The 21,147-nt window shown below is 37.1% G+C and overlaps 1 protein-coding gene across 1 annotated transcript in view; it reads left to right on the plus strand.

Annotated features, from left to right (window-relative positions):
- The window catches only part of GABRG3 (gamma-aminobutyric acid type A receptor subunit gamma3), a gene marked incomplete at both ends in the record, with an annotated part of 295,475 nt that overhangs the window by 246,675 nt on the left and 27,653 nt on the right, over positions 1 to 21,147 (plus strand). The window contains one exon of the mRNA XM_079546921.1: positions 6,036 to 6,173. Within this exon, the coding sequence (XP_079403047.1) occupies positions 6,036 to 6,173 (138 nt within the window). The remainder of the gene's footprint in view (positions 1 to 6,035; positions 6,174 to 21,147) is intronic.

Here is a 21,147-nt window from a genome sequence, read left to right on the forward strand (position 1 = left end):
TAAATCACTTCAGATTTTAAAGCTATCTTCACAGCATTCTCATCTATCTTTATTATTATAGCTGTCTTTTAAAATATCTCTGCTTTTTTCTTTTTTCTTTCTAAATCAGTGAGGAAGAAAAAAAGGTAATTACCTTCATTTGTGAGCAGAGAAAACACAATCTGCATTAAATTAAGAGTTTGTTTTTTTCTTTTTTTTTTTAATGTAGGTCTTCAGTATACACAGTGAAATGTCTCAGTACTCTTTCTATTACTTCTGCTTCAATCTTCCCCAATGGGTTTCTCCTGAAAAAGCACAACAAAGTTTCTGTATCACCTCTTTTTTTATTTTGTTCTATTTTAAACAAGTTGAACTAGACCGTTGCTCTTTCTTCCATCTGATTATATCTATTACATGTATGCAATCATGAGATCTAAGTGACCAGAACCTTCAGGGAAACTTCCAGGATTCTCTTAGTTTAAAGCATGCCCACCTTTTAAGAACAAACATCAGACAGGTACAGGATTAGATTACTGAGAAGCCTCTTCCCCCAAAACGCTGAGAATTTTGGATTTAAAAATGCAATTTTGCTTGCCAATGGTGTATTTATAAAGATACTAGCAAGAGAGAGCTCAGGCAGATTTTGTGAATGCTTCTGATTTGTCATCCTTGGTATCAGAGAAAAGTGCATTCCTGGACTTTGTAATCCTCTTTGGTTGAGGCTATACTGACTGAGGTCTCCCAGTTAGCCAGAAGAAGAGTTTACTGGTTAGCTCAGAGGAAGCAAAATGTGACTGGAAGCAGCTGGCTGCCAATTATAAAGGGCTGCTTCTAGTGGCTTGCCTCTAATTGTGTCAGGACATCCTCTCTGTCTGAAGCATGTTCATCAGCAGCAGTTGAATCTGCCATCCTCTCTCCATGTCTATGATGTAAGCTGAGCAAAAGCAGATGGTGACAGCTTATCTGCCAGCTTACGCTCTTTTCTGATTTTGAATATATCAAACATTTGTGGAAAAGCAGAACCTTCCTAGAATCCAGCTATGTATTTCAGATGTATACTCCAGTCACAAGCATTAGCCTCTTGGCAGATACTTAACTGAACTGATCCTTCCTTTTGTGCTTCCCCATATTTTCAGCTTTGCTGCTGCTTTCATTAGCTCATCATTACATGCTCTGGGCTAGGAAGGAGAGATGAGTTTCATTTTTGCATTATTCTTCCTGCTACAAGCATGTTCTGCCTGTGTAATATTTGAATACAAAGTTTGAGGAACCAGCAGTAAAGTTATGTCTGAAAAGTTGGGAGACATTCTTCTCCTTCTCTCTCATTTTTACTATTTTTAGTAAAAATAATGTCAAGTAGTATGTTTCAAGGGGTATGTAAAACTTCTAGTTGTCCCAGTCTCTTGTCGGTACGACCCCCTTTCCAGTACCTTCCTCCCATCTCTACAATCTTACTGAAATAGGACCATTAAAACAGAAAGAGAAGTGACATGTAGAAATCATCCGCTGTTCTGAGATGCCCAGAGCGGAAACAGCACTGAGGAAATCAAGGTTTAGAGGCATACTAGGTGTACTAATAGCATGGATACGTCAATGCTTCTATTACGGAAGTTGCTGATTTTCCATCAGGGCTGACTCCTACAGCAGATGTGCTTCAAGTGCCACTTCACACCATTTTTCTCCACTACCTTGTGACTGCATAAGCCTCACATCCAGCCTGGACATGTTTCTGGCCTTGACCGTTTTTCCAGTGGTTTGATCGAGAGTTCTGCAAAACCTAATCTCCATAGGAAGTGAATTCATATGAGCAGGGAGAATGACTATTTTTAACTGTCCATTGTTTTTAACCTATCCATTATAAATGATGTGGTGATGTGAGAAGCTATGGTAACATTTGTTCAATTATTCCAATAACAGAAGGGAAATAAAATGAAATTCACAGAATCTCGCAGGCTGTCATAACAATTTGGCATTCTGTTATTGCAGGTTCACCTCCAAAACAGCAGAAAGTGCATTTATTACTTATCAATGTTTGTTTTACTGGGGTTAAAATTGGTGGTACATTTTGAAAATGTGTATGTTTAAGCCTTTAAGTAAAGCTTCAAGGTACCAATCATTTGTATTCATAAATAGCAATTATATGGATATTTCCCAGAGTGTTCTTAAAAATTAACTGTAGCAAAATATGTTCTTCACTCCATTTTAATTTACTCAAAATGCATGTAATGCCAATCTTAAAAAAATCCAAATGGTCAAGGTGCTTTCTGAAATTCTTACATAGTGGCATATAAAACTAAAAGCTTTGGAAGAATAGCTGCAACAGAACATACAGAACAACAATCAGACAAAAAAAAAAAAAAAAAAAAAAAAAAAAAAGGAGAGAGAACAGAGACACTCAAATAAATTAATGTCTGAGAAATTGAAGGTCGTGGGTTGAGAAGTTCCAGAGTTGCATATTATCAGAAGCTTAACAGCTGTAACACAGTGTCAATTTGTTGTTAGCGTCATCTGCTTCCCCAGCTGTTTCCCTTGCTGACTGACTGCAACCACTGAAAAGCCGTCTTGCCCTCCTGAAGCATTGCTCCACCACAGTATGGTGGTGGCATATCCTAAAGCAATCTCCCAGGTTAAATGCACTTGGTAGCAATTTGTTCAGCATGGATGGCTTGATGCCATAAGGTCAAAAATTTAAGGTAATTTACTGTCATTTGTCAAGCTGGTGAAGTGCAAGAAAACAGATATTTCTATAGATAATATGCTCTTAGTTGTGTTGCAGGCTGAATAGAAGAAGTTGTGTTTTCTTCTAGAAGCACCGAGGTCTCCAGGTCTTATAATGTTGTAAAATGAAGCATTTCAATCTAGAAGCAATTAGGCTATCTACAAGAAATACTGCGTACCATCATCACCATACCAACAGCTGTTCTCCATAGCCCATTCTGTATGTTAGATGAATCTTAGTTGTGATATATTGTCCAAGCAGATGTGTCATTATTCCATAGGAAATATTATACCCTTGAAATGAGTACAGAAGTGAAGTCACTGAGCGCAGGAGCAGAACACAATAACAGTTACAGGCTGAAACAAGTCTAATTGCATCAGTAATAACTCTCTCTTTTGATGTAATATAGCCATAATACAGCCATTGTAAGAGCAGATGTCAGTATCTGTGGATTAAAGGGCATGCTCATCTTCTGGAGTCAGTTCCTTACTATTTAGTGACGATAAGTAATACTTAAAGTAGTCATTCCCAAGTTAAAGCTGTCTCTGTTTAGTCAGAACTACAGTAGGAATAGAGTTTTAGAAGAACTACAGTACTGAAGGAACTTGCACTTGACTACATGCTACTCATACAGGAACAAACAGCTACGCGTTGGATCATGTAACAGAGTTTCCCATATTACTGTAATTGATTTTTGGTGGGCTGGCCATAAGATGAAAAAGAAAGGTCAAAAATCTCCCTATACTGTTCTTTCCTCTCAAAATATTACTGAAGTCAGTGCGTGGCCAAATAAAATCTCATCTTCTCTGATGTTCTATATTGCTGATCAAATTTATCCTGACGTATTGCAAATGCAATCTCAGTTTTAAAGACCCTAGTATTTTCATGTAGTCAATGTGATTTTAATGAAGGAATATTTTAGAATTCATTTGAGAAAAGGGGCCCCATCAACTGCCTACTACAAAATCTGTACATTCGCAATTTGGGCAACAAGTTCTGCATCAAGCTGGTGTATTGATTGCAAGAGAGCAGTGATTTCCTTTCCTCTGTATCAGGACATAAATCCATGCTGGGAGGTAGGATTAGGACCCAGCGCATACACCCTTGTGGTTCCATAACAGCTTTACAGGGAAGGGGCAATTCTGCCTCAGCCTCTTAGCAGGAGGACATAGCTGCCGCAACATGACCAGGGGGGATTTGATACCTCTTTCTTTCTGAAATGTAGAAACAAAAGTTTCCAAATAAAGCCAATTTGGGAAGGCTCCTGAGGCTTTCAGTTACACATTGTTTGTTTAGCAGGTGATCAGAGGCTTTCTCAAATAGCAGCCAGGCTTAATGGGCTGCATTAAAAAAAGTTGTCCAGCAGGAAGATGGAGGTGGTTGTCCCCCTTTACTCAGCTCTTGTGAGGCCCCATCTGGAGTGCTGTGTCCAGGCCTGGGACCCCCAGCAAAAGAAGCATATGGAGCTCTTGGAGCGGGTCCAAAGGAGGGCCAGTAAGATGATCAGAGGGCTGCAGCACCTCTCCTATGAGGAAAGGTTGAGGGAACTGGGATTGTTTAGCTTGAAGAAGAGAAGGCTCTTGGAAGACCTCATTGTGGCCTTCCAGTACTTGGAGTGTATAAACAAGAGGTGGAACAACTGTTTATATGGGTGGATAGTGATAAGGCAAGGGGGATCGGTTTTAACCTAAGGCAGGGGAGGTTTAGGTTAGATATCAGGAGGAAGTTTTTCACACAGAGGGTGGTGACACACTGGAACAGGTTGCCCAAGGAGGCTGTGGATGCCCCATCCCTGGAGGCATTCAAGGCCAGGCTGGATGTGGCTCTGGGCAGCCTGGTCTGGTGGTTGGCAACTCTGCACATAGCAGGGGGTTGAAACTAGATGATCGTTGTGGTCCTTTTCAATCCAGGACATTCTATGATTCTATGATTAAAACAAATTTAGGGGATTCACGGTTAAAGCTTGGAGATCCTGCAAAGTTTTCTGTTCTTTCACTGTGCATCTGCATCTTATGCCAGCCAAAAAAAAATTAACCTTTGAATCAGTCTCACAGCCTGGCACAAGAAAATTGGCAGTGAAAATTGCTTGGCAACAAGAGTTCTTGTGGAGAATGGCAGAGCTTGTTTTTGTTGTCCACTTAGGTTCTTCATGCGTCGTTTCTTTATTCACATTCATGGAAAATATGTGGATATTACATTTGAATTAACACATAGTTATTTTCTGCAGGTTAGAATTGAGGGACTTGTGGGTATTTTTCTTGCTGTGTAAAGAAGAATAAATGAAGTCATGCACACCTTACAACAGTGCCCAGCAGGGTGGAATTTTAAACAAGACAAAGAAGACACATATGAGAAAATGTCAAGAAAGAGCACCATGACCAGAGAAGCAGTTTTGCAACACAAAAACCAAGTGTATTAGTATTCAAAATACTGATGAGATATTTATATTAACTGTCTTTGTTATTGTTAGGCTTTTAATTTGCTTTGTAATCTACATCTACTACATTAATTATTAGATGAATAGAAGTATATTGGATTATGCATTAGAGAACAGTCTAGTCTTAACTGGCATGGGCATACCGTTGTTTTCTAGATTGTCTTCTATTATGATTAGTACTAGTTGAAAAATTGTTTTTGGACTTTTACTGAAAAATGCCAGTCTAACAAAAAAGGAAATTAAATATTGGCATGAGAATTAACTGTGGCTTCTGAGTACTAAATTGATAAAGACATTTAGAAGCTATTTCAGCTGTGTAGGTCAGGTGAGGCCTCATTAATTATTATGGCCTTTAGAATAAGAAGATAACATAATCACTTTAAAAATCTCAAGCTAATTAAAAATGTGTTTTGTTTTGGTTTTTTTTTTCACTGTTTTGAGTTAATTTCAAAAGTATAGTAGCACACACTGCATTATGTCTATCTTCACTTTTTAAACTTTCAGCTTTCCTCAACTGTTTTTTTAATAATATAATTTGCCCTACTTTTTCAGTGTATATGTAAAGCAGTAAATGTACAGTGTCCAGACCGCTAATTAGTATAATCAGTGACATCTCTGAAGAGATCTACTTCTGATAGAACCAATCATACTTTTTCTCCATTGAGGGAAAAAAAAAAAAAAAATCGTGGAAATTCATAGTTTTCCTGGAATTACATCTCTATTTTTGTGTGCCTTACTACTCTTCAGTTGAACTATGCTGACAAAATCACTAGGTGTCAGATCAGAAATTTAGTTATTCTCAAATATCTCTGAATCAGTGAACAGATACTGTTGTGCGTCACCTTTTTTTTTTTTTTTTTTTTTTTTTTAATGAAATGATACTTATTTAATTATTTTCAGATGGCTATCCTAAAGAAGAAATGATTTACAGATGGAGAAAAAACTCAGTGGAAGCTGCTGACCAGAAGTCTTGGAGACTCTATCAGTTTGACTTTATGGGTCTCAGAAATACTTCAGAAATTGTGAACACCTCTGCAGGTAAGAATAGCAAAACTTATAAAACTTATAAAATTCAAAGAGTGTATACTTTATCTATGATTGAAGTAAGCTTCGTGGTTACTCAGACTCTGCAGTAAGCTCCATAATCATCAGTTGGTGAAGTCTTCTTTGAGCCATAGGAGGAACCTGCTGAAAGTAAACATCTGCTTAACTGATGGCAAATTTTTTAAAATCCTATTGTTATTATTATTAACTATTTTAATTTAGGCAGTACTCTGTTAGTGTTTGGGAAACTGTGACCAATAAAAAAATGATTAGTCTCTGAAATCACTGATGGTAGGTCATGTCCTACCAACTAACATTAGTAATTTATTCTCAGGACTGGATACTTTTTGTAATGAAGCATCACTAAAGCTTTAGTGAGTATTTGGGGTTTGTTATTTAGCAGAGCAAAATGTAGCAAACATCAGCATTTTCCTCTATTATTATAAATCTCTGTAGCCTGCATTTTTCTCAGGAATGCTAATTCAGGTGAATGAGCCATAAGTTGGACCGGGAGTTGGTGAATCATTAAAATATCTGTATATAGAAGCATATAGGTTGGAGAAATCTTTCAAGATTATCAAATCCACTCACCAACCTGATTGAGTCACTAAACCTATGTCCGTTAGTGATACAAAGTCAAGCATGTACTTGGTGCCAAAGTATGCAGGCACTGCTGGTCATCAGAAGGAATAGGAAAGGTCTACTATTCCTGCTTTGCTCATATCTGGAGTGATGCTATCTTCAGTTTGAATGAATGAATGAATGAATGAATGAATGAATGAATGAATGAATGAATGAATGAATGAAGAGCTGCTAAATTCACTTGCAGGAAGAATTACACAGCTGGCCATATTAAGATGTTGATAGTGTCTTGGTAAGTAAATAGACCTACCAACCTCTTGATTTGCACAGGACAATACCATTTTTAGGTTTCTTTCAAGAGAGTAAATTGTTAACTTGGAACAAAAACAACAAAAAAAGTTTTTCCCACGCTCTTTTTTGTATGCATCTAGTTCCTTTAAGATGAATGAACTGACAGTGTGTTTCTCCTATTATTGCTATTGCTGCCTATATTCACTCATTTTTATGAGTGCAGTGTTGAATTGTACCTACTGGAGCCATCATGACACTTCTGTTTTCCTAAAAGTTATTAGGAGAGCGGAACAGGAGAATAGTGGCTGAAATTTTTTGGCAAACTGGTGTTTATTCAAACACTGTAAACAAAACTAAATGAAACTTGTCAGGAGACTGTGGAAAGCATGCTGGGAGAAACTATGTAAAATACATGGGTCAGATAACCTACTGGTACTAATAGGTAGAAAAAATATTTGCTCGTATGGCCAGCAGGTGACTGAAAAGGGGCTCTCAGTCAATAAATATATGAAAAACAGGATGTTGAGTTTGCACATGGATTTGATTATTTTAAATTATTTTTTATAATAAACTCTCCAGGGGTATTTTCATTGCTTTCCAAGGTATTTTCAATGCCAGATTTACTGAATATTACCGTTATTTACTATTAGGAGCAACCCAGAACCAGGACTAGGGAAAACTAAATGGTACATTGGAAAAACTTGAGTGTGCCTTGTGCTACAGCATGATTCTCAAAATGGAGGGTGGGACACAAAGTCCACCTGGACCTATGGAATATGTCTCAGAGGCAAAATTTAAAATAACTCTACAACTATCTATTCTGAGCACAGAAGTAAATGTATGAAAAGGAGGCTGCACTGGGGCTGACCTTGCAACACTGCAAGTATAGAACACCCTTGATTTTGGGCTGCTTCCCAGAAAAACTAGTTCCCATGGATTACCCTCTGGGAACCTATAGATGTTCCACCAGCTGCCATCTCACTGCAGAGCTGGGATAAAAAGAGCAGCATTATTTATAGTGTTATTCAGGTAATTGTTAGGAGTAACAAGATGGAGCTGGGAAAATGAAAGCAGGCAAGATACCAACAGCAGCTTCCTGACAGGGAGAGGTACTAAAGTGTCATCTGTTCCTCCTAAGGGAAATTATGAAATTTACTATTATGCAGGGCATTAACAAGCAGACTAGACAAAATATGAGAAAATGTACTGCAGGGAATGGTCCTGCAGTAGCAGGAGATGGATTCAAAAGCCTAACATCTTTTTTTTTCACGTTTAACTTACACCCTTCTGCTGTTTTATGACACTATTATTTCTCACTAAAGTGTTTGTTCATCTACAGTATTGGAACTACCACAGTGTTACCTGCTTGTATCTAGTTCAGATATGCCTTTTTTAGCTACTTTTCAGCAATTACAGTGATAATGAAGACGGACCACATTGACCACACAGCAACATGCTGATTTTCTTCTGGTTGTTTTGTTTTTGTTTTTTTTTTCTGTAAGCCAGTTCATTTTGACCACAAAATGACTAGATTCTGTACTCAGCAGAGTTCTGCTAATTGACGTTCTTTCAGTCTTTCCAAACTTTTTTTTTTTCCCTCCAAATATCTGTATAACCTTTATGTTAATCCTGGGCAAATTAGGAATTATGCAAGTAGGAAATCAGCCATAGCAAAGACTGTTTCTGATGTTTGAGCAAGATAAGAAGCTCTATCACCTCTTGCTGTGTGCCAGCAAGGCAAAGCATTAACACAGTGGCGTGTTTTGCTTTTGCAAGGGGGCTGTTCTCTCTTACAATAATCTGACAACCAGGGAAAGTCCTCATTGCCATCTAGAAGAGATACTCAAAACTTTTTTCTTGAGGATGATTACTGCATTTCATGCTAAGGTACAAACATAATCTACACAACTGAGCTCACTGTGCTGGTGCTGTGGCCAAGCACCTTTGTCCTCTACTCTAAGTAAGCTCTCGCTGTCAGGTCCTATCAAACTAATTCACAGTTACGGGAGAATTCCCACACTGTTGCCATCTGGCAAGGTACTCAAATACCGTAACAAGAGCACTTCTCTTACTACAATGTCAAATAAGGTTGACAAAGATAATTAAAGTAGGGGGAATATTAAGCTACCTGGCACTGAGCTGTGAGAGGGAGGGGAAAAAAAAAAAAAAAAAAAAAAAAAGGGGAGGAAATGTAAATAAAGAAAAAAACCTGAAATTTTAAAATTGCTGATCAGCTATTGGAAGGGTGATCAGAAAAATAGGAGCCAGAAAGAGAGCATCGTGCTTAAAAGCACACTGTGTATTTGCAGTATATCTTAGAATCATAGAATTTGGGTGAAGGAAAGCAAACCAAACCAAAAAACAAAACAAAACAAAAAAAAAAAAAAACAAAACAAAACAAAAAAACAAAAAAAACCCCCACAACATTCTCAGAATTGTGAAGGAATCTACAGGTAAATGTAATGGAGTGAGCTGTAGTGTTGCTTGTGCTTTTCTGCTATAATCTCCTCCAGGGAAAGCCTATTCATTCTCTTTAAGACACTCAATTTTTTACGCTCCTAGATAAGCACAAAGACCTTGTAGCTACTGAATCTCACTTTCATTTACTTGAAAACTTCTTTGCACCATGCAAGTTCTATTTATGTTCTTCAGATGCCTGTAGCCTGAGAGATTTTTGCAGTCCAAAGGAGCCTTTGCATAAATATGTTCAAGCTAATACAACAGAAATAGAAAACGACACTGTGCTCAATTTAAAATCGCTAGTAGCAGATCATTAGAAAATAAATGCAGAGAACCAGATAGACAGTATTACTGCACCTCCTAAACAATCCCCATCAAAATCCAGGCACAATAAATAGCCATAATTGCTGCCATAAACAGGTATACCTTTGCAAATAGCAGATGAATGATGATGAATGGAGTCTTCTTGTCATACAACTTCTAAATCGTGTTGTATATTTTGAAATATTTTGAAGTTGTTTCAGCGTGGATCTCAGCTTAGATGATTTTCTCAACCCTATGTCACAGTGCCACAAAGCAAGGTCACTATCTGTTTTCACACATTTATGTGAAGCTGTGTGGGAAAATGCTAGTAACAAAACAATTTAAAGTGCACAGTCTGTTTAAGGAGACGTTAAATGGCAAGTAAAATGCTATCCTGGAATAAAAATAAGAAAGCAAACACTGCTTGTATTTTAAGAAGATTAAAGTACCTACATAAACAGCTTCTGGTAGGAGAGAAAAGGAATATATACATTTTTTGAAGCAAAGCCAAATTTCACTGTGGGAGCTCCCGTCAGGTTAAGGGGTGGGTTATGTGGAAACAAACATTAGCTGACACTCTCCAGGTTTTTCTGGACTATCACATTTCCAGAGTAATTTGTGTGTTCTCAAGACAAATGTTTGTTTGTTTGTTTTCTTTCTCAAACACCCAATTTATTGGGATTTGCTTCAGTTGGCCATTCAGCGCAGACTGCTGTTAATCAGATAACATTCTGAAGCAGACAGATGCCTCAAGTAATTTGAAAACAATGCAGATCTTTACCTACATAGCATTGCAAGGATCTGGCCTCTTTCTGCTAGGGTATCACATAAACTCAAATGCTTTAATTGTTAGGCTATATTTTCAAGACCTCATCAGGCATCTACTGTGTGTTGGCATTATTCCAGGTAGAGTTCCTTCCTTCCTGACTGATGTGAGCACTGAAGGAGAGAGAAAGATGATTGGGGTTTTTGGTTTTGTTTTTAAATCTGAATGCACGAGTGTAGGTACAGCTGGATTCTAGCAGCTCAGAACTTGCTTTCACCCAGTGCCTCTGTCACCCATCTGTGTGTGGAAAGAATCAATCTCAAGTTAGTCTCACACTCTACAAAGAGATAGAACCAAAAATGCTTTTGGTGGAAGAATTCTCTGTTCCTCTGCTCTTCATTTCTTGGTCCTGACATACCTACTTCCCTTGGCCTATTTAGGCTTCAAGTATAACCCACTGTCACAATTGCAGTGTCTTCTTTTATATCTGATAGGTGTGATTGTTACTGTAGCTGTCCTTAGGCTCTTGAACACTGGGGTCTGAATTTATGTCTAGGTTCATAGCTTCTTGAGAATGCAGAGAGAGATGAAAAGTGAGAAAGATGTGCAAACTTTAAGGCTTTAAGAAATATGCAAAATGTCTACCCTGCCTGGAGAGCAAAATGGATGTGCTGTGCTCGAATGTTGTGTTTACAGCAATAAATGGAACATGCATGGCAACTATCCTGGGCATTGATGTCAACTGTATGCTGAACGCAAAGGAGCTATCTTACTTTCCAAGCAGTTTGCCTACACACCAACTGCATGCGTGGTGGGGATGGTCCCTGGCACGTGCTCACTCCTGAACCATGCCTGGGAATCAGTTATAAGACACAGACTGATTTGGGCCTGAACTGTCCTATTTTTCACAAAGACATTTGCCATGTTAGATGCATGAGAAGATCAGTGAAGATGATGGTTCAGCTCAGACTTTACCTCATCTGGAAGCCAAGTACAAAGCTTTGACTCAGAGACCCCACTTAAATCTGTCACATTTATTTTATGATGTGGACAGACCATAAGTTCCTTAGATTTCAATTTCTGTTTTAAAAACAATTTTGGTGCTCAGCTGCCTAAAACATTCAAAAAGTCAGCAGAGTTTAAGTCACGAAGCACTGAGCCTCATCTGCAAAGGCTGCTCTGTGCCTTCCATGCTCAGCTGCAGCCAAGGCAGTGCTTCAGCTCAGCCACACAGGACCACACCTGCACCCATCCTGGTCAGGGAGGGGCTCACTGTGTAAACCCCCAGCTTAGTCATACTCTCTGGAATGACTGAATGCCATAAGATTTTTTTTCTGACAGTTAACATCTATTTATGAGAAAACAGAAAACTAGTCTGTTTGTAAGAAGATTTAGCAATAATCTGTTCACTGACTTTTTATCTCTGATACAATATTTGTGGTACATCAGATCCCAGTTTAGCAGAGAAAATCAACTGTGTCTGTATTGACTTTTAAAATATATTGACACATCAAACGATAGTAAATCAGAACAAATATTTTGGATAAGCTGTAGTTTTTCTAAGTGAAATTTGAACTTCTATTTTTTTTACAGCACTTCATCTTGCTCTGATATTGTACACTTTGTTTGTGTACAATTCTGGTAAGTTTGCCATCACCTTCTCAGGTTGGAAATACAGTAATGAAATGGATGATTATTAATAATACTTCTATTCTAATAAAGTGTAACTGATGCTTATAAGAATCAAAACTTTTATATTGCCCTGAAAATCCAGCACTTGCCTGTCTCATTACAAAAATATCTCCCAAAGCTCATAGTAAGGTAGATTTTGAAGAGAGTGGTTGATAATTTGATCCATAGCCTATTGTAGGCTATTAACTATTGTATTGTTTTGTATATGTATTAACTATTCATAGTTAATGAAACTTTCCACTGTTGTTGGCCTTAGATCAGGCTTTGCCATGCGGAAGTCTGAAATTGGGTGTTTAATGCACTGCTCTAAGTAATTCTTCGGTCAGTCACTAAGAAAACTCAGCTTAACAGTAAGGTGACATCAGGGTAAGTACATCATGCTCTAGAAACACTTTCCATCTTCTGTTTAGGAACAATACAAATGATTATCAAAGCTGGTTGAGTGGGTTTTATTCCTTTTCATATTTTATGAGTGGCAGGACTGCATACATAACTGGCTTCATTTTTATTCTTTGTCTTGTGGAGACAATATTGCAGTGTTTCATGTATAGGCAAGTGGAGAGAGAGATTAGAAATAAAGGATCTTTATTTTTTGGTGAAAGCAAAAGGAAAAAAAGGTAGACAGTGGAAACATCAGAGGCAGGTCTTTGCCCACCTATTTTTTTAGGGAAAATTTCAGTAGGAAGTGATTTTTCCCTAAAAAATAAAAAAATTCCCCATTGCTCTTGATATGGATTTCAAGTTGTCCTTCTTAAAGATTTTCACTTATGTGGAAAATTTTCAATGTGTAATGTTTTCATTTTCCCATTAGCTTTTTCTTCAGCATGGTTTTTACCTGATAGCTCCTTATTTTGGAAGTTTCATATGTGTCTAACTTTATAATGTTCTTGAATTAATATTCTCATTCACTCCTCTATTGAAAATGTTTTATCTATTGCTCTCCTGGCTTTTATTCCTACTTCAGTGCCATTAGAGTGCTGTATTGATGATTTAGGATTAACGCAATCAAAAGTTTTATATTAACTCAAACTGTGAAGGTTTGGCCTTTTCCCAAGGTTGCTACAATGTTATCTAAAAGTCTTTCAGAAGCAATTGCATTTAATTTAGAAACCATAGCATTGCGCAGGATATTGTCTGTTTTATTCACTGCTTAATCTACAATCATAATGAGAATTTTAAGATACAAAGTGGGATGATTATTCACATGTAGCAGAAAGATGCTAGGTGACTTTTTAGGTTTTAGTTTGCCATGCCTTGAAGAACTGTAGCACATACTGGTTACATTTTGGCAAATTTTCCCTAAAATTAGCATTTACTCTTTCACATCAGAGTCGTATTTCCTGATTCCTACCCTATGATGATGGTGATACCCTTTTTACTTCTAGGATCCTTTTCTGCAGGTAGTATTCACAACATTCAAGTCTCGTTCATTTCAACTCCATTTCAGTCAACACCTCTTTCTTCCTAATTGCGCCGTCAAGAACCAAAATCCCCTCAATGATTAATTGCCCAATTCTGGATTTATCTAACGTCTATTGAAGGCAATGTGCATTGTTACATTACCTGCCGCAGGTTGGCAGGTAAGAGCTATGCTATCAGGTGACTAAGGGAATAGTACACACTAGGAAAAAAGTGCTTAGGAAGTTTCCGAAGTTCCTTCTAGCGAATACAATCAAAATATTGATATAGGATTACCTGAAGCACTTCTGAAATGTGAGGAAGCCTATCATAACCAGGGCTACCACAGCGTATCACAGCAAACGAGAGGTGAACCCTTGCCACTTGCATCACATTTGGCAGTGACAGAAATCTGGGCTGGCATCAGTCATAATTCATTGCGGTGTTTATAAAATAAACTTGGCAGAAGATACCAAAATAGACTATCACTCATTACATCAGAGAAAGTAATTATAGTCAGCTTGAGAAAAACTGAAGGTGAGGGCTAGAGTTTCATTACTTCCGGGGGGGGGAACACATGATCTCAAGTATATCAGAAAGTAGGCAAAGATCTCAGAAAAGCCAGTGACTTCTACAGAGTTCTGCCAGCGTCCCTATGCTTCTGAGCAGATGAATCTTCCTGAATACGTTGCCTACTTGAATGAGCCTTGCAATTAAGTCTGTTTGGTCTCACTACATTTTGTCATACTAACCATTGGTGGAACTATAATAGTAGACAATATCCTTATGTAGAAAAATTCTACATGATAATGGGGTAGATTTTTTGTCAGCCTCGCTTAGAAAATCTTTCCCTGTTTTTCATAAAATTATAATCTTGCACTTATACCCAGTTGAGGGGAAGATTAAAATTATCATTCTGATATGATGTCCAAAGACTGGCATTTGGAAAACTGGTTTCAGCTATGTTCATCCGCAGAGCAAATGTTATGCGATCTCATCTACCTTATCTTTCTTTAACAGAAACAATCCTCAGCTATGTTTGTTTTAGTTGTATAAGCGTCTGTAACTGCTTATTGAATTTATTCAAGTATATTCTTGGACCTTGCGATCTCCTGCCCTGAACAAAATCATGTATAGTTCTGTATATAAGGAAAACAACGCATTTTTAGTTGAGTTAAAGATTTTCATCTGAGAAGTACAGAACCACCACCCACATTCTAATTCAATTCAGTATTGCACTTAATTGCAGGCTCCTACATATAGGAGCAGTTAGAGTGGAAAAAGCATCTAAAGAGTTTCCTGCTCTTCATGTTCACAGCTTCAGGCATGTCTTTTGCATACTGTAAACACTGTGCCAAATTATTCCTTCAGTACTATTGGTTCAAAACCTAAGTTTTGTAAGAGTAATGAAGTAGGAGAATCACAGAAGAATTATAAAGCAGCTTGAAGAGAAAAAAAAATGCATCATTCACTAGTTCCATGCAGCTATGAAACACATAAGAATGTTAAAAATGTTCTTAATTTCCTATCCATCTTCATATAGTAGTTGTTCACTTCTCAGAATTATGAAAAGCTTCAGGCAAAGCTGAAGTCAAATTTGTTGATCATAGTTTTAATCTTCGCCTTGGTCCACTCTGATTTGAAATTCTTACCATCTTGTCATGTTTTTTTAAAGTGAGGATAACTCCTAGGAAATAAACACTGTTAATATTATATCAATTAATACGACACATCTCTTAGCACAAAACATTAGTTCAAATGTCTTTTGTAGTAATTTCAAGTAATTTCACCTTATCAACTCCCAGCCCATGTTCTTTTGTTTTATCCTTATTCTTCAGTTCTTCTTCTGAGACAAAAAGCATCAATTGATTTTCCTAAGTACTTCCTTCAAAAAGATGAAAACTTGCTAAATGTTACCTGTGTTAACACAAAAAGGTATGAAAAGAAAAGCATGTTCAAATGTGAAGAAAACTTTTTTGTAACTTCTTTTTATTTATGTGAATAGAAAGGTTAATTCTTAAAGCCAGATCTTTAAGAGCCCTTCTGGAAAAACTGAGTCCTTGAATAGTTCTCCACAGTGCTTAAAGCATATCCTCAGCAGGCTCTGGACTTCATGTTTTACACACTTGGAATTTATTTAATTATTTGCTATTCAGGTTGCCTCCAAGTTGTGTCTGCTCTTGGGCCAGGCCTCATCAGAAACCTTCAAGGAGCAATCCTGAGCTATTTTTCTGTTTGAAGCCACCAGAGACATTGAAGCAGGGAGGCTATGTTGTGCAGCAGGACTACACTTTCTGCATGAAGTGTATCCCTGAAGAGTGCTGTCAATACTGAGTTGATGACATTTCCCTCCATCTCCCCCAGAGAACTTTAGCAAGGATGTAGAGCTGACCTTAAGCTTCCTCTAGCATCACTTAAAGTAGCTGACTGCTGATTTGGTCTTGCCACTCTACACTGCACTTTACAGGTGTAGCTTTGGTTTCAGACATGTCACTAGAGAAAGCAGTAGCTCCTTTTGCACAGATGTATTCTCATGACTTACATCAGAGCACAGGCTTAATCCCATTCTTTAATGTCATGCATTCAAAAATCAGATCCATTGTGGAATTTGCAGAGAAAAGATTATATGATGCCAATAAATATTCTATCATTTCTGGATGGAGGATTTCTTACAATATAATGAAATGTGAAATTGTGAAATGTTTTTCTGTTGTCATCAAACTTAAAATAAAACTGCATTTCATATAGGTTTAATCCTTCTGTGCAAAACAGCAACAAAACCACAACAAACATCTTAAAACAGGAAAAATTTTAAGAAGTTCAGAAAACATAGCAAAAAATATATTTTCCGTTGCTCCTGTTTTCCATAACATCCTTTTTATGCCCTTTACTCAAACAATTTCTGAAATGTGAGTGATTAGTCTAAATCTGGTTCTCAGTCCTTCTGAGGAAAGAGAAAATTACTCCTATATATTCATATGAGATTAAAAGAATAAAATTTCCTAAGACTGTTTGAAGCATGCTGATACCTTATTAAGCATTGCATTGTAAGTTAAATTCTGCATAACTGAATTCCTGAAGATGAACCTCTTTTGTGAGTCTCCAAATTCATGAGTAAAAGTGCATTTTCTCTACTGCTTCCTGAAGTATTTAACTAACTGACAAGAAACAAGCCAGTTCTCAAGTGCTGCAATTTATGGAAGTAATAATTTCTTGAAGGATACTGGCATTGCAAACTCATTGGCATCCAAAAGCCCTTCTTTCCAGTGCTGGAAAAAAAAAACAAAACAAGCAAACAAAAAAAAAAAGAATATTTTTGAAACCTACAATTCAGCTTTTCTTGAGCCAATATGTCTTTGACAATAAGATTTCTGTAAAACCCTATAATTAGTATTTAATGTATTTTTATAATTGATAATGACTCAAAAAAATATTGAATCGATTGTCTGGCTATTGTAAGCTCAATGCTGATCTCAGAAGATCATTGAAAGATGCTGTTATCACTTTTAGTAATCCTCAGCTATACGAAATGATGTAATTTTAGAGTTACTCTCTTCAGAAATTGTTTAATTTGAATTTCTCTAAGTAAAGAAGGCCATAAGTCATTCCGGGGTACAATGGAATAAGAAAAAAGAAAAAAATAATGTTAAATATTTTTTATAGAACTTGTCATTTTGATTCATGTAGTTCATAAATCTTTGTGCACATTATCACATGGGTTTGCCATTGTTGTTGCTTCATGTTTGCTTTGTTCTTAAAGTCATTTGTTACTTCCCATTTAGGAAAGCTGTCATCTGGTTAAGGCACAGATAATGAAGTTTTGGTCTACAAATCATAAAGGACTTCTTAGTAATGGTGTAGTTAAATTATTCATTGAAGCTATTTAGCAAATACTAAACAAATAACAGTACATCCATTTGGCAATAGTCAAGGTGAATTTGAGAATGAGATGCTAACCACAAAGGGGATAAAATATTTAGCCTATCTTATTTCTTAATTACGATCTTAAAATTTTAAACATGGGATGTGTTTCATCAAAAGTAGTTTATGGCTCCTGATATTGGGTCAAATCAGCAAAGACACATTGTAAATAGTGGAGATCACTAATAACCTCACTGTGCCTGTTCAGATGTGATCAGAAATGCAAGGTTATCCCTGCATTGATCAGTTTTCTGCTGGTCCCACTCTGACATATCAAAGGCAACTCTGCTTTCCACACCTACCCTTTAGGCCTCTTTCTTTTTTTCTATCCTTTCCACTTCATCGTTTTTCCCATTACTCACCGCTTCATGTCATCAGGTGTCCAGTTATCAACATTGGATAATTATATCACTATCAATAAGAGAAAACCAAACTTATTTTTAAATGGTTAAATGAGAAAGTGAACTTTCAAAGACTTTCCTGCCTCTACTCCTTTCTCTCTTTAGAAAATAATTAATCTTTTGGCGTCTCCAGATTTTCGTGCTACAAAATCAATTCAGTAAGCTTAAAGATGTAGACTTGCTTTTATTTTCATCCTACTTCTAGGGACCCTTCGGGAATGTAATTTACAAGTAGGTATATATTATAAGAAGACCTCTAAAATCAGGAAAACATGGAGAAATAAAGGAAGTAAGGTACTGGGTTCTCTCAACCTTGAATCCAGTGCAGTAACTTACACCAGGCTGAGGCAAATGTAAAAGTAACAGTCAATCACAATGTAGTATCTAAAAACATTTTACTAAAGTTCATCTACTTCATAAAAAGACAGGGAAACATATTTTCAGCCTCAGCATTTTTACTATATGTAGTTAAAATGTACTTATTTTCCTCTGTAGGCGTATTTATGTCTTTTTTTTTTCACTAAAAAAAATATAAAATGGTTTAAAGAATCGGAGGCTGAAGGAATAAAATGGAAGAAAGAAAAATTATTTTGTTCTGCTGCAATGTAGAAATTTTGAGATTTGCATCTAGTAGCAGTTAAATATACTTAAGGAAAATAAAAAAAAAAAAATTAAAGTTATGGAAGAATCAACCAGAGATAAACCAAAACTGGAATGTCTTTTTATAGCAGTGTCTGTGGAATTAAACATGTACTGTTTTTATTGATGAAAGAGCAAAATTTTCTCCCTCTGCAGTTCCATGTAAATGCAGCCTCAAGCATTAGTATCACAGGATCTCTGATGATTTCTAGCTTTGATTTTCCAGTTCAGATTTTCACTAAGTTGACAACCTTAGCATTAATAATGAAAAATGGCAGTGCTATTAATCAAACATATTCAACCACCCAAACATCATTAAAGTCTGATATAATTTTATTCAATGAATACTTAAGCACCTGGAAATGTTTAGACCTCTTCTCACTTTTTCCTGAAACTAGTAATCCAAAGATGTCAATCATAAACAGACATACTCCAGTGTTTCCAACACTATGGTTTCATCTTCTGCCTCTCTGTTAAATATCTAAGATTTTAAAAGTTTTGGCTGCTGGGGAATTCTGTTTAATGCTTAGTTTTTTATTCAAAGCACATGAGCAACCAAAGAAATCATGCTTCCAAAATATTAAAGAAGAAGGAATGAATTGAAACATTACAAAATAGTGAAAATAAATGTATATTGGAATAAACCATTTTGAGAAAGAAAGCTAGTAAAGTTTAAAATGTCTTCACTCTGCCTGTGTGAGGTCACCCTGTGAACTGAGGCATGCAGGGAAGAGCTTGTACCTTAGAGTTAATAAATCCGGAGGTTTGGCTCTACAGGGAAAATCCCTCACCTTCTTCTGTGTTTGGGGAATTTGTGGGCCCAGTCCACAAGTGTGTCAGGTGTCAAGAGATCACAGAAAAAGAAACATAATAATGCCCTGTATGTCCAGGAAGAAGTGAATATTTTCCAGTTTTCTCTAACAGTAATTAGCCAGAAAGAATGTCTCATATGGTGATTTTGCCTCATTGCTGTTCACAGTTCATTAATAAATTAATTAAACAATCTTAAAAGATCAGAAAGCTGTGGGTAGTTGGGCACTAATGCCATTGCATCAGTGCCATATTTGAATGACTAAGGTGTAGCGCAATAATGAGGAGGCTTGGAGGGGCTGAGAAGCTGGTGACCTGATGTAGGACCTCTTTGTGTAGAACAACTAGGAAGTCAGCTCTGAGAAAAGGCTTTGGAAAGAGGCAAAATATAATAAGCTTGGTGGAAACACTACAGTTCTGTTGAAAGCCTAGAAGGGAGTCCAAGACACTCAGATATCAATAATTCTCTGCTGTCAAGAAAATACCTGTGAGCCCCACGGCAAAGTTTCTTATTTTTTCATAGCATTTGGTGCTAAGTGATCATACTGAGTACTGATCACTGAGCTCGAATACCAATAGGATTGTAGGATGGTAGGAATGAAAGGAGATCGTGGTAAGGTGTCACGGAGTTAACTAGATCAATCTATGCCTGTGACAGGGGGGCAGTAGGCCCCAGCCCAACAAAATGGGAAGGAAAAGGGAAAAGAGATAGGGAGAGGGGAGCTGGGCTCAAGGAAGGAAAAAACAACAGCAGCAACAATCTATGGAGGAAAACTTATTTTACCCACTATGATACTGGAATGCAAGATAACACAAGATAATACAATCTAATTGAAATTGAGACTAATTAATCAAATAAAATATGTGAGAGGGAGAGTTCCTGAGACTGAGTCAAATCTGAAAAGCTTGGTAAGGCTAGGAAAGCACCGTCCAGCACCCACTGCAAGGCAGTAAGAGACCTCCCCATCCGGAAGGGCCAGATACGTGACTTCCATGATGCATACAAATAGGTACTTGGAAATTGAGCATTAACACTTTAACTCTCAGTGCACTACATGATGTTGTGATGTGGAATACTGAAAAACAACAAAACACAAAACCTTGACAGTCAGGATGAGTTTCTTTTCCAATGTAACTAGAGATAGAACAAGAGGAAATCAATTTAAGTGGTTCGCGGGGAGGTTCAGGCTGGATATTAGGAAAACTTTCTCCTCAGAAAAAGTGGTGAAATATTGGAACAGACTGCCCATGGAGGTGTGGAGTTACCATCCCTGGAGGTGGTCAAGAAAAGGTTAGATGTCGCACTAAATGGCATGATTTAGTGGTCATGGTGGTGAGCGGTTGATGGTTGGACTAGATGATCTTAGTGTTGTTTTCCAACCTTAATGATTCTATGATTCTATCATCTGCAAATAAAATATAGGGAAAAAAAAATGCCCTGGGGAACTTTTTTTCTAAATCAAGAAGTGGATAAATTCAGTAAAGGCCACTGAGTCCAGCAAAACTTTGGATGAAAATCAAGAAAGGAGGATTCTTGTTTTATCACATACAAACAAACAACCTCCTAAATGCAACAACCACAAAGGTTTTACCATTTCAACTTTTGTCATTCACTGCTATCTGAAGGGAACTGCCAAAAGTGTGTTATTCTGTGTTGGCAGAGCTTCAGGCATTGTGAGACTTGATAGGCTCCTGCAGGGAAAAT

Source organism: Tetrao urogallus (genome assembly GCF_951394365.1).
Source record: "Tetrao urogallus genome assembly, chromosome: 1".
NCBI lineage: Eukaryota > Metazoa > Chordata > Aves > Galliformes > Phasianidae > Tetrao > Tetrao urogallus.